Raw genomic sequence first — 12,251 nt, forward strand, 5'->3', positions numbered from 1 at the left:
TGTTCAAATATCTAAAATAACTTACCTGACAGAGGCTATTTTGTCCTTTTGGTGTGGAGAACTTGTTGGAAATATTAAGGTATGCTTATGACCAGTATGAATCCCAGAAAAGAGAATTTATCTAATCATCAGCACGGTCTGACAGTTTTAGAATCAAGGCAAAATATTTTATTTCAGTCTCCACATGGTACCTCTCTAAGTACGGTGGATTTTAATTGTTACAATACAAGAGAAAAAGGAGAATTTCACTTAGTAAAGGTGAAAAAAAAGGTCTTTCTTTGTAGAGAGAAACCTGCTCTGGTTCACTGTCGGGGATGTTTTAACTAGCCGTCACCATCTGCCTACCACACACACACAGCTACCTACCACACTACATCAAGCTCAATACCTACAAATACACACACACCGAAAATCTATGTGAGTATAGACACCGCACACACACACACACACACACATATGCATACATATGCCATGGGTGGCACCCTCGGGTGTTGGGGGAAGGCGGGGTTTTAGTGCTATTGTCACGCCTTAATGGGGGCCAAGCGTGACAAGCGTGTGGACTTATTCACGCCACACGCCTATTCACCACCATTCAGGGGGAACGCTCTGCCGTGACCTCTGCTCAGCCAACTACTCCAACCTGGCGTGTGCATGTGTGTGTGTGTGTGTCAGAGGCTTTGTGAAGGAGAGCGCTGTTAACCCTGCTCACCGTCTCCTTTCACATGGAAATAAATGAAGAGGCCCCTCTAATATACTGCAGCGTTTACAGTGAGATTAACCGAGAGAGAGCAGGGTGTCTCCACATAATTTAACATACCGAAAAAACATCGTACGGCTACTATTTTCCGATCATGTCCACACTAATTCAGATAAGTTTTTTAAAAAAAACATCTTTATTTTTCTCCATTTCGGACGTTTGTCCACACACTGCCAGCAATTTCCACCAGGAAGAACGGTTTCTCAGGGAACAAAGGATAATTTGGGTTTATTGCAATATGGGTCTTATTTCCGTAGTTTTGTCCATCATTTCTATCATTGATAATAACTAGGACTGTCAAAATTAACGCAAGTTTGTTTTAACGCCATTAATTTCTTTAACGCAATCAATATTTCAGAGGTTGTAGTGGGCTCAGTTTTAAAGCTTTAACATTTATGATATTACTTTCATCCTTTTGATAAAGCCAGTTTGGCCTCCTTCAACATTCAAGCTGGTAAAAAGAGCTGTAAACCTGAAGATCCACTCAACATTCACTCTTTCAAAAGGATTAGTGAGAAGTGAGAATTCACTTGAGAAGTTAGTAATTATTAACTAGAAAAGTGCACTGGAGTACAAATCTGTGTCTCTCCCGGATCCTTTACAGTCAAGATGAAGGGCAAAGATAACAAAAACGCGGATTTATTCACTTCGTACCATGCCTAACTTTAGTGGATCATAACATATCGGTATGGAATTAATCTGCACATGTTCCGGTTCAAAATTAGCTTTTCTATGGATGTCAGTTTTTGAGCCACGACAAAGGCCAAAATGTGGAAATGCCTTTTGCTAATGAAACAGTTGTTGATCACTTGAGACTCCTACTGGCCGGAGTGAGGAGTCAGCAGTCAATGACGGTATAAGACGGTCAATAAAATAGGGTTTTCAAAAATGTTGAATCACCGTACCCACGAGAGGTCCTTGAGCATGCATTCATAATTGAGCAGGAAAACATATTAGGATGATGGTTACAGTATTTTGCGAGATTAGCCGTGGACAGACTGACAGAAACGCATGATCTCTCCACATGCTTAAATAATAAAGAGATGATACATTTCTTTACAATTTTAACAAATTGTACATATTTGTTTCTGGTGCACTGATGTTTTTTTTCCAGGGTTAAAAGCTTTGACTTTGACTGGACTCAACAACAGCATGCTTGGACCCAGGCCCAGGCAAAATCTATAAAAGTTTAGCCAGGAAATGTTTATGGAGGATAAAACATTAGATGTGAAAGAATGAGTGTACTCTACATACATGGACATTTTCCAGTATACTAAGTCATGGTTCAATATTTAATCGCAATAGTTAAAGCAGAGCTAAAAAAATAATCTTGTAATGACTTTTTTATATACTCTACCCTCAGTAACATGTTATAATTCCTGAGTTTTACAACATGTCAGGCACTGAATTTTCAAGGTAGAAATAAGTATTAAAGTATCATCTGCATACGTGATTATTTTATGATGTCTACACCAACATCCAAGCCTTTTCTAGAGGGCACCGTCCTGCAAGGCTCAACCATTACCCTAAAGTAGAAAACATAAGGTGACAAAATTATATCCGACCTCCTCATACAGCAGATTTTCATTTGAACTTTTATTTTATCTTTCTGATTTTCCTTTTCACCCCCCTCTGTTTCTCTCTTCACACCGTCGTTCACTGCATGGCTTCAGCCTGCTGCCTGTTCTCTAGAAAGAAACCCGTTCTACAAACACACTTCAATATTTCTTTCACTGTACTTTCAGTCAATCTCTCTTTTGTATTTGTGCACTTTAACTATTTCTCTTTTCTTCTTCACCACCAACTGATGTGTAATGTTGCTATAACTGTTTTCTCTGTCGTGTCCTACTGTATGTGCTACATGTTTTTTCTGTGGTAGTTGGGCTGTTTAAAAATATGTGACTGTTAGCTGATTTTATGTGAACAATAAGGGTATGTATTGTTTGACTGCATTGAAAAGTTAGTTATTGAATCTTATATATGTTCAAGACATTTCTCAACGTTTTGGAGAAAAGCTGGACTTTCTTTCTTTCAGTGGCAAATACCCTTGAAAATTAAAGTGTTCATAATCATTTTATCTCCACAGTATAAAGGTTTCAGGTTTCAGGTTTTCTGGCCCCAGCACAGTGATGCTCAACTTACGGCCCGTCGACCATTTTTTAATTCACAGTGAAAATTAATTGATTCACAATGTTTTATTTTGAAATTTTATTTTAATGTAAATAATTGGCCAAAATAGACAAATAGTTTGTTTATCAAAAAAAATAATAAAATAATGCAGCTATGTTTAATGTTGTACAAACTCTTTAAAAAAATAACCAAAGCATTTACAATTTATTTGCAAAAGTTAATTTAGTTAATAAGTCAGTTCATTTGAAAATAAATAATTTCAAAGAAAGATGAGCTATTGGACTTTTAATGTTTATTAATTTTATTTCATAAATATTATTAATGTTTGTTTATTAACTGTCACCTGACCTCCTGTCATTTTGCAAAAGTGGCTCCAGGGCAAAGTAAGTTGAGTATCTCTGCCCTAACATAAAGAAACATGAAATCTATATTCTTATTACTATTTGAACCAGCACATAATATTTTTACCTACAGGTATATTGTTAGACATCCTTTTTGGAAATAGGGTTCGTGTTCCTAATGAATATGGGTTAATATAATGCTAGTGCCACAGTCTGAAACCTGAATGTCCCGGTCAAGGATTTGTGTGTGCTTTAGTTTGTCTGGGTGTAACGATCTAATTTAACAACTCTTTTTCTAATCTCTTCACCAAGTACTTGCTGGAAAATTAAGTGTCATCTTTGTTTCACTGGTGCTTTATTTTTACATTTAAATGCCTTTTATGAACCTCTCTTTTTATATCTTGTCACTTTTATCTGCTATAGGAAGTCTTCCCCTCTGCTTTATTTTATTGCTATATGCTTCTTTTCCCCTTTTGTTTTGTAATTTTTAGATTATTAACTTTATTTGTTTTGTGGATGTTTTGTTTGTAAGTTTCCCTTTTACTTGCTTGTTACTACTTGTGTGAATAATTTTTTTTAGAAAATATTCAGTATTCCTCCTTTAGATACTTCCTTTTTTGGTGTTTGACTTTAATTACGCAGTAGCCATATTTGATTTACCTGTAGCTAAGTGGGAACACTGTCCAGAGGACGTTTACCTACATTAGATGAGGACCGAGCCAGTTTGTAGATGACGTACCGACAGAGCAGGAGAAAGTCCAAATCAATCTTTTACTACATGAGAATACAGTATGTTTTTGAACGGATGGGGTTACAGTAGAATATGTTAGAACTGTGCCAAGATTTGTTTCTTTGTGGGAATCTTGCTAATGTTATCAGCTTTTATTTACCGTTATAATGTCAGCTGCATCTGCTGGCCAAGAAAGTTAACTATAGGTAAAGTCAAAAATATTGGGCTCATTATCAACCCCTACTTAAACAATTACTCGTAGCTGGTTTGATCTCTAATAATCGACTGCTAATGAGTACTAATACTTACTGATAATATTAGTTTGCATTGTAGGTTTGGGGGAAATCTAACATGGCTAACATTAGCGGAAGAAATGGATCAGCGTAAATCGATTTGTTGTAATCCTTTGATTTGGACTTTCTGCAACTTGTCCGTGGGATTTATGTTCATTGGATGATTCAGCAAATCAAGAAATATGTCCAGTTGTAATTCAGTTGTGTGTAATTTATACAGAGGGGTGTAAAACATTTGTCAGGGTGGTGGATGTTTTTGTACCATGTCTGACTTTCTTATAAAGTATAGGAGACTGCAGCTCGCGGCCTGCCACAGACCTGCAATTATTGTCTGTTTTTTGTCGCAAACTATAACCGCAATCTTTACCTGATCTTAACCACATCTAAATCATGGTTTATTTACCATAACCAACATTCTCCCCTAACCTTAACCATACTTTTAGTTGACATGTGCAGGTATTGAAGGTATTTTAAAGACTTTGGTGATTGTCATTGAAAAAATGTAAACGAACGCAATCGGGGGTTTTGCAGAACCGTCCAATAGCAATGTTCTTCTTTTGGATCCATGGCTTGCTTTGCCATAGTTGATTTAATTTGCATTAGCGTAAAGCTAATTTAATATGCATTATTTCTTAACTTCTTACTTCCTTTCTTGTAATGACTTCCTTATGTTTTCTGTTCTTGTGTGTTGTAAATACATTTTCTTCTTCCTTGCTGCCGGACTGAGTATCCCATCTCTCCATTTTGCTAGTTTATGTGTTTATATCTTCCTAACCTGATCTTTCCTTCTCGACTATTTCTCTCCTTCTCTTCCTTTGCAAGCTGCTGTAGCTGCCACAGCCAACACCAGCACTGTTACTACCACTGCTGGGGCTCTAGGGGCCCCTGGGGGCCTTCTTCAGAGGGCCCCTGGCTCCCAGAGCCCCGGCCATGCTTATAACATCCCCTCAGTCAACGAAGGTACAGACTGAACTGACGGGTACCGCTTAGGGACAGTCTCGCAGTCATACTCTTTTTCTCAGTTACTTAGCTTTGTTTTTGGAGATCTTCTGCTTCCTAGATCTTCTTTCCTACATCCCTTCCTTCTCTCCTTCCCATTTGTATTTTTAATTTTTCGCTCTGCATTCCTATTTTTGTTTTTTTCACAATTCTTCACCTCCCCTCTCTTCACTCCATCAGTTATTCATCTCCACCCTTTTTTCCTGTTACTCTTCTTCTCGCCATGTCTAGTCACCTCTTTGCATCAGTCTTGCTTTTTCCTTCAGCCAATGTTCCAATCTCCGGTATCTCGCTCCAGTTCCTTGCAGTGTCCTTTTCCTTGTTTTGGTCTACAGCGCTGTCTGTTTATCTGTCTGTCCATCGTAGTTGAGTTCAGTCCACTTTCAATCCAGTCAGTTGAAGAAATTGATAGTTTTGGGTCTCCAGATGTGAATGCTGCAAAACACTTGGCACAGGAAATGGTCAAGTGTCTATCCGACTTGGTCATGGGAAATTAATCAAACCTCAATCTCGACCAATTGGCCTCAAGATCTTATTACAATATTTTCCTTGGCCTTGCAATGTTGTGAAAAGGGTTCAAATTGCATATTTTTAGCCAATCTGCTACAAATTCAATCATTTCTGACAATAATCATTACAAACACCCAGGACCAGTTTCCTAGTGCAGCAAAATTTGGTGAGACAAAGAGCTGTGTCATCAGCAAACAGCTTTACTTTACTAATGTTTGGATGAACTGATGCATTTGAGAGTGAATTGACCACAGTCCTTATGCCCTGGTCTGTTGTATTTTTTCATTTGTTAGCAGTATTGTGCAATCCTGTCCTGTTTTCTGTCTCTAAGTCTACCTGTCTGTCTGAATGTCCATGTGTGTCCTGACATTTCAGTGTTTCTAAGCTCACTGTTTGCATGCTTGCTATTTCCACTGTGTCACTGGGGAAAAAACAAGCAAACAAAAACAATTTAAACGGATCAACAAAAAAAAATAATGAAGATTTTCCCTGGTTTGACATTTAGCCGTCCCTCTGTTTTCAGTTGCAGCACATCCATCTGACACTGTAGTACATTTTGAAGAGGCATACATTGTAAAAGTTCCGTTTTGAAGTTAAAAACAGAAGACTGGATGATAACTTATTTCTTGAATTAATTATTGTAATTTGTATTAAATGAACTAAAGAGTTCATCTTAACTTTATAGGAGACTTTCTGGTGTCCTTCTTGGAGCCTAATGCTGTTTTTTCTTTTTAAATAGCTATCATAAACATTTTTTTTGTTTTTTTAACAGGATGTTGGCTTTTTCCTTGAAGGCCTGTTGCCCCATCCACCTAAACAATGAATGTGCTCCCAAATGATCTAAACTGTTCTACCTTTGTAGTTTCTATATGGAAATCAAGTGCCTCTCAAAGCTGATAACCTTAAGTTTCCAATTTTCAGAGACTACAGTTTTTATTTAGTTTTGTACCAGAAAACAGCAAGCATGCACACAAAGGCTTATTCCTTCCCAGTAGGAATATTTAGAACTAACCTCTAATTTTCTGTAGAGGTAAACAGCAACTTTAGCAAATCTGTCAAGTTTTTTATACCATGTTTTTCCCCAAAACACTGCCCTGCAGAAACATTATTATTATTAATAGTATACACTATCAGGAGTAGTTAGCAGCAGTAGCAGCAGCAGCAGCTGTAATACTTGTTGTGAGCAGTAGTAGTTAGTAGCATCGGCAAGGATAGTTGTTGTTGTTAGGAGCAGCAAAAGTATAAAAGCCAATTCATACTTTCCGCGTTCGCAAGGGTCTCCTTTGGTCCTTGTGACATAAATATCGTCAACCGCCCATGTCCGTGAGAGTTCGCGCGGACCCCAAGTGGATCTGCATCCCATAATGTATGGCTGCGCAAACGCGCCGATTCTGCATGCTCCAGTTTCATTCCACACTCCAGTCCAGTAAGTGGCTTATGCACCTCTAGTTGGTTTGTCAAGAAGAAGAAGAAGAAGATAACAAATGGATGGTTGTTTTTACCCTCATTTATATAATTTGTTTTCCAAGGCAGGTTTGGTGATCTTGCAAGCAAGAGTACACTAGATATTTAAAAATGATCCAACCAAAAAACCGAGCCCAGTGTTGCCAACTCTTTTCCAATGAAAGTAGCTAGCGCTAGTGGCTAACTAGCTCCAAAAGTCCCTAAATCTAGCGAGAAAGTCGCCAAGTCGGCAACACTGACAGTCCGTCTGTTCAGGCCTCCCTCCGAAGCCACTCCCCCACGATTATCAGACTTTGGTGACGCGCAATGAGTGCACGGGCAGATTGCGCACAGGCAGGCAGGTAGGCAGGGAGCTCATCCAATCATTACATTCAGGCCGATTTAAATTATTGTAAGGGTTTATTACAGTCCTTCAACAGCCACAGATACAACGCATTAATGCTACAAACTGGAATGGAGGGATTGCATGCGTGGATTGTCAGACTGATACGGACCCTCAATTGTAGTATGAATAAAACCGGGGAAGGTATGTCCGAGGCTTTAGTAGTAGTAGTAGTAGTAGTAGTAGTAGTAGTTAGTAGCACCAGCAGGAATAGAGCTCTGCAGCAACCGTTGTAAAAGAAGTTAGCAGTAATATTTGTTTTTTTAACTGTGCTTAAAGGCATCTACTACATTGGCCATTGTCAACCACAATTTTTGGTAACTAAAAGCACAATTTGTAAAACAAATTAGTCATGAAATTGGCATACAGTAAAACATCTTACACTAACCGTAGAGCCCAGTGAAGTCACACACCCAAGATTAAGGTATGGTGAGGAAAGCAGATGAAGAAATGTTGTCTGTGTGTAACATCAAATTTATCTCAACACTCTCACAGCTGTCGCTTGAAATTAAATTACATTTTCTTTTTTTTACATTTGAGGTTGCTGCAAGACAGTGATGCAAATGTTGCAACTAGAGGTTAACCGATTATTTTCGGATTCCCGATACTGAGATAATATTTGTCATTTTTGTGTGATTCATCACAATCAATCTGTCAACCTCTACATAGAATATTCCTGAATGTGATATGTTTGTAATACGCCTAATGGTTTGAGTTTGTAATGGTTTGAGTTTTCCCTGTATATTTCAATGGCGGAGGTAAGTTGGTGACCTTGGATAAGAAATTTGTATGGAATTTCTTACCTGGTTAAAAGCCATTCACTGTCCGTTTAAGTGCATTTCACATACATGCATCTTCCCTGGAAAACATATATTAAACCAATATATGTGAATAAGGTGCTTGGTTGATGTCGAGTATCGGCGAGCAAACATTTAAGTCCATTTTCTTTGTCACAGACATGTAAAACCTGGTTTACATTTCTCTGGTGTTTGGTGTAAAATATAAATATTCAATACAATATGCCATATACAGCTGGATTTGAGCCCTATTAAAGCGATACCAAGACATTTTGAATGTTAGTTTTCCATCAGTCACTCAGGTAAATGCAACTGAGAAAAAGTGTTATGTATAACACTTATAAACCCTACAAACGTTTTCTAATGTTTTCCTCTGTTTTCAAGTAAATTCCTCCACACAGTGCAGTGTTGCGGAATGAAATAAAACACACTTAAGTTCATCATGCCAAGGTATCGTTATGAGGCTTTTGTCGATCCACCTGACAGTGCTGTATACTGTTATCTGTTTACCTGTTGAATGCCATCAAACATACTCCAGCTCTGGTTAGCAGAAATAATCACTTTGCTCTAACCAAGACTGCAAATATTAGCCGGTAATATTCCCATCCTGTGTTTAACTGTTGTTAGTGTGTTTTTATTTTATATGAGGATTTTATAAATAAGAAGTCTGTGTGTTTGTGTGTGTGTGTGTGTGTGTGTGTGTGTGTAACGATGTGAGAAACTCACTGCTGTCATATGGAAACATAGTTTTTTCAGGCTGAAGGGGCATAAAAATATAACAAATTTTTCTTTCACTTTCCACAATGGTTGTGATATCAAAGGGTTTATCAACACTTTGGTCCATTAGCAAGATATCTTCATACCTACTGACCAGATTTCCAATAAAATCTGCCTGTGGATATTCCTGGTCCCCAGAGGACCAATCCTTGACCCTTAACTCTTTCCTGCCACCATCGGAACAAAATTTCCACTTGTACACAAAATCAGAAAACAATTACTAAAAAGCTAAATTATCAGCGTGTTATTTGTTCTGTCCCAACACTTTCATATTGCCTGGTATAATATGAAAAGAAAAAAAGTGTTTTTATGTGACGAGAGTGAGATGTGTGTATGAGCACATGAGAGGTTTTGGAATGTAGAGTTACCCACTTGTCCTCCATGTAGTCTTCTCTGACTGTGTGTATGTGTGTTTGTGCAGGTTGGAGCCAGCTGGCAGCCATGCACTGTGTGATGCTCCCTGACCTCCTCGGCTTGGACAAGTTCAGACCTCCTCTGCTGGAGATGTTGGCGAGGAGATGGCAGGACCGCTGTCTGGAGGTAACGCACACACACACATTGTATGCACAGGTCCAAGCTAAAAAGTATGTTTATATCCTCTGAATTGAATTATCAACAGCAAACACATTTTGAAACACAATGTCACCCGGATTACTTTTTTTGTAGTAACATGATGATGATTTTAATGACAGATGGTATTCAAAGTTGGCCACTCCTATAGAGTGAATGAAGTGAGGGAGTGGCGTTAGTGAGGACAAAGCAGTAAATCATAGTAATAAAACGCTATTTTTAGGCTGTCAATCGATTAAAATATTCAGTCGCGATTAATCGCATGTTTGTTCATAGTTAATCATTATTATTATATTATATTTTTATCTGTTCAAAGTGTAGCTTAACGGGAGATTCGTCAAGTATTTAGTACTCTTATCAACATGGGAGTGGGCAAATATGCTTGCTTTATGCAAATGTATGTCTATATTTATTATTGGATATCAATTGACAACACCAAACAATGACAAATATTGTCCAGAAACCTAAACCTAAACTGCATTTAGCATAAAAGATGTGCTCAAATCATAACATGGCAAACTGCAGCCCAACAGGCAACAACAGCTGTCAGTGTGTCAGTGTGCTGACTTGACTATGACTTGCCCCAAACTGCATGTGATTATCATAAAGTGGGCATGTCTGGAAAAAAATATATACTTATCAGAATAGCCATAATCATAACTTTACCCTCTGTGCGGTTTTAGGTGCGAGAAGCAGCACAAGCTCTCCTATTGGCTGAGTTGAGGAGGATTGGCCAATCGGGTCGTAAGGACACCATCGACCTGTGGGCTCCCTACCTGCCTCAGTATGTGGACACTGTCAGCTCCCGTAAGTACCTCACACTGTTCGCTGATTTCTGTTGGGAGCGGGGGTAATTTTGGTTTGCCCTAATCAGTCGTGCCTGACGTATCCATCCAGCCAATGTTACTTTCAGTTGTGGTAGTGGTTTCTAGGATCAGTTAGCTTAACGTTTTTCACGTCGATTAAAGATATATGACGATTTAAGAGTTGTTATTTCCGTAAATACATCTGCATCCATCGCATCACCAATTGTCTCTATTTTTGTGGCCGTGTTTGTGGCCACTGTTTTCCATGGATGTAGCAAGATAGCTAGTTAGCTATGATGAAGGAAGGGAGATGATATGGCCATTCTTAATCCCACCTACAAAGCTGTGATTGGTCAATTAGTGCAACAAAAGACCTACTTAAACAAATCTGAAATATCTATCTATCTCTCTATCTCTCTATCTCTATCTCTATCTCTATCTCTCTCTCTCTCTCTCTCTCTCTCTCTCTCTCTCTCTCTCTCTCTTTCCTTCACTGTCTCTCTCCTCTCTGTCTGTCTGCTGTATATTCCCTGGTCTCTCTCTCTCTGTCTATAGTTACACCTGCTGATGGGAAGAAAGGTGAATCTCCACCTTCTTTTACTAGAAACAGCCTACTAAAATGCTGTGTGTGTGTCTGTGTGTGTTCGGGAGTTGCCTTGTGGTTGCTGAGGATGCTGGGGGTTTCTCAGGGGAACAGTTGCCATGGAAACGGGCACCGGTCAGTGTTGTGTTACCACAGCAGTACCGCAGGCGGGGGAGGTGGGGGAGCGATGGGCCGGTGACCTCAGGGGACGGGGGAAGGATGGAGGGGGTTGGCGGGAGGGGGGTGGTGGGGGACAGAGACAGTGAGATAGAGCGAGGTTAAAGGGTCATTGAATTTGATCTGTGTGCTGCACAGCAAGACTGGAACAGAAAGTAAGATGACTCCATGCTGGTCCTGGAATATCATGGGAAAGTCGGGGAATGTGTTGAATCCTCTAGAGAAGTCCTTTGAATCTGAAGCTGCTCTATTGTTAAACACCAAATATGTAATTTCCACACATTTTGAACTCAAAATCCAACCTTTTTTCCTTCCTGTAAAACAGGGTGTGTTAACCCTTTCTTGTCTCTGACCCCGTGTTTTGGCCCCAACGTTCTCGTACCATCACATAATAACTGCAGGTCTACTTTTGTCTTGAAGCTAACCAGCACTAGCACTATGAAGCATGTATAAAGAGGAGGGTGACAAATATTTTCAAACAGGAAACACATGGCGGCCTGCTCGTAAACCTTCTGTTATTCCGTCTAAACAATCCACCAAAATCTACTTCTAAAAAACATTTTAACATATTAAAATCAGTTGTAGCTTTTAGTTTTCAGTGTAAAATACACAAAACATCATCGTCATACTGTATACTGGACACCTCTCACACGCTCACTCTGTTGTCCTTCTCATGGGATGGAACATAAGTGGAGCGATTGGACCTATTTCACACTGTTGACACTGTTATCAAATAGGCTCTCTATAGTCCTCTTAGGTCCGTCTGTCTCTCAGCTCATCCTCTCCAGCAGCAGAGTGGTCGGTGTTTGAAGGAAGACACCCGTATTTATCCATTAGCTTTTAGTGAGAGGAAATGTCACTGAGCCCCACTGACGCTGCATGGGGCTGACCAGACAACACACACACACACACACACACACACACACACCCATCCA

At 39.2% G+C, this 12,251-nt stretch overlaps 1 protein-coding gene across 2 annotated transcripts in view; it reads left to right on the forward strand.

Annotated features, from left to right (window-relative positions):
• The window catches only part of wdr7 (WD repeat domain 7), a 101,778-nt gene that overhangs the window by 31,001 nt on the left and 58,526 nt on the right, over positions 1 to 12,251 (forward strand). For both annotated transcript variants that reach the window (XM_074618786.1, XM_074618787.1), the window contains exons 20-21: positions 9,602 to 9,720; positions 10,434 to 10,557. In XM_074618786.1, the coding sequence (XP_074474887.1) occupies positions 9,602 to 9,720; positions 10,434 to 10,557 (243 nt within the window). The remainder of the gene's footprint in view (positions 1 to 9,601; positions 9,721 to 10,433; positions 10,558 to 12,251) is intronic.

The sequence above is a fragment of the Sebastes fasciatus genome, chromosome 19 (assembly GCF_043250625.1).
Source record: "Sebastes fasciatus isolate fSebFas1 chromosome 19, fSebFas1.pri, whole genome shotgun sequence".
NCBI lineage: Eukaryota > Metazoa > Chordata > Actinopteri > Perciformes > Sebastidae > Sebastes > Sebastes fasciatus.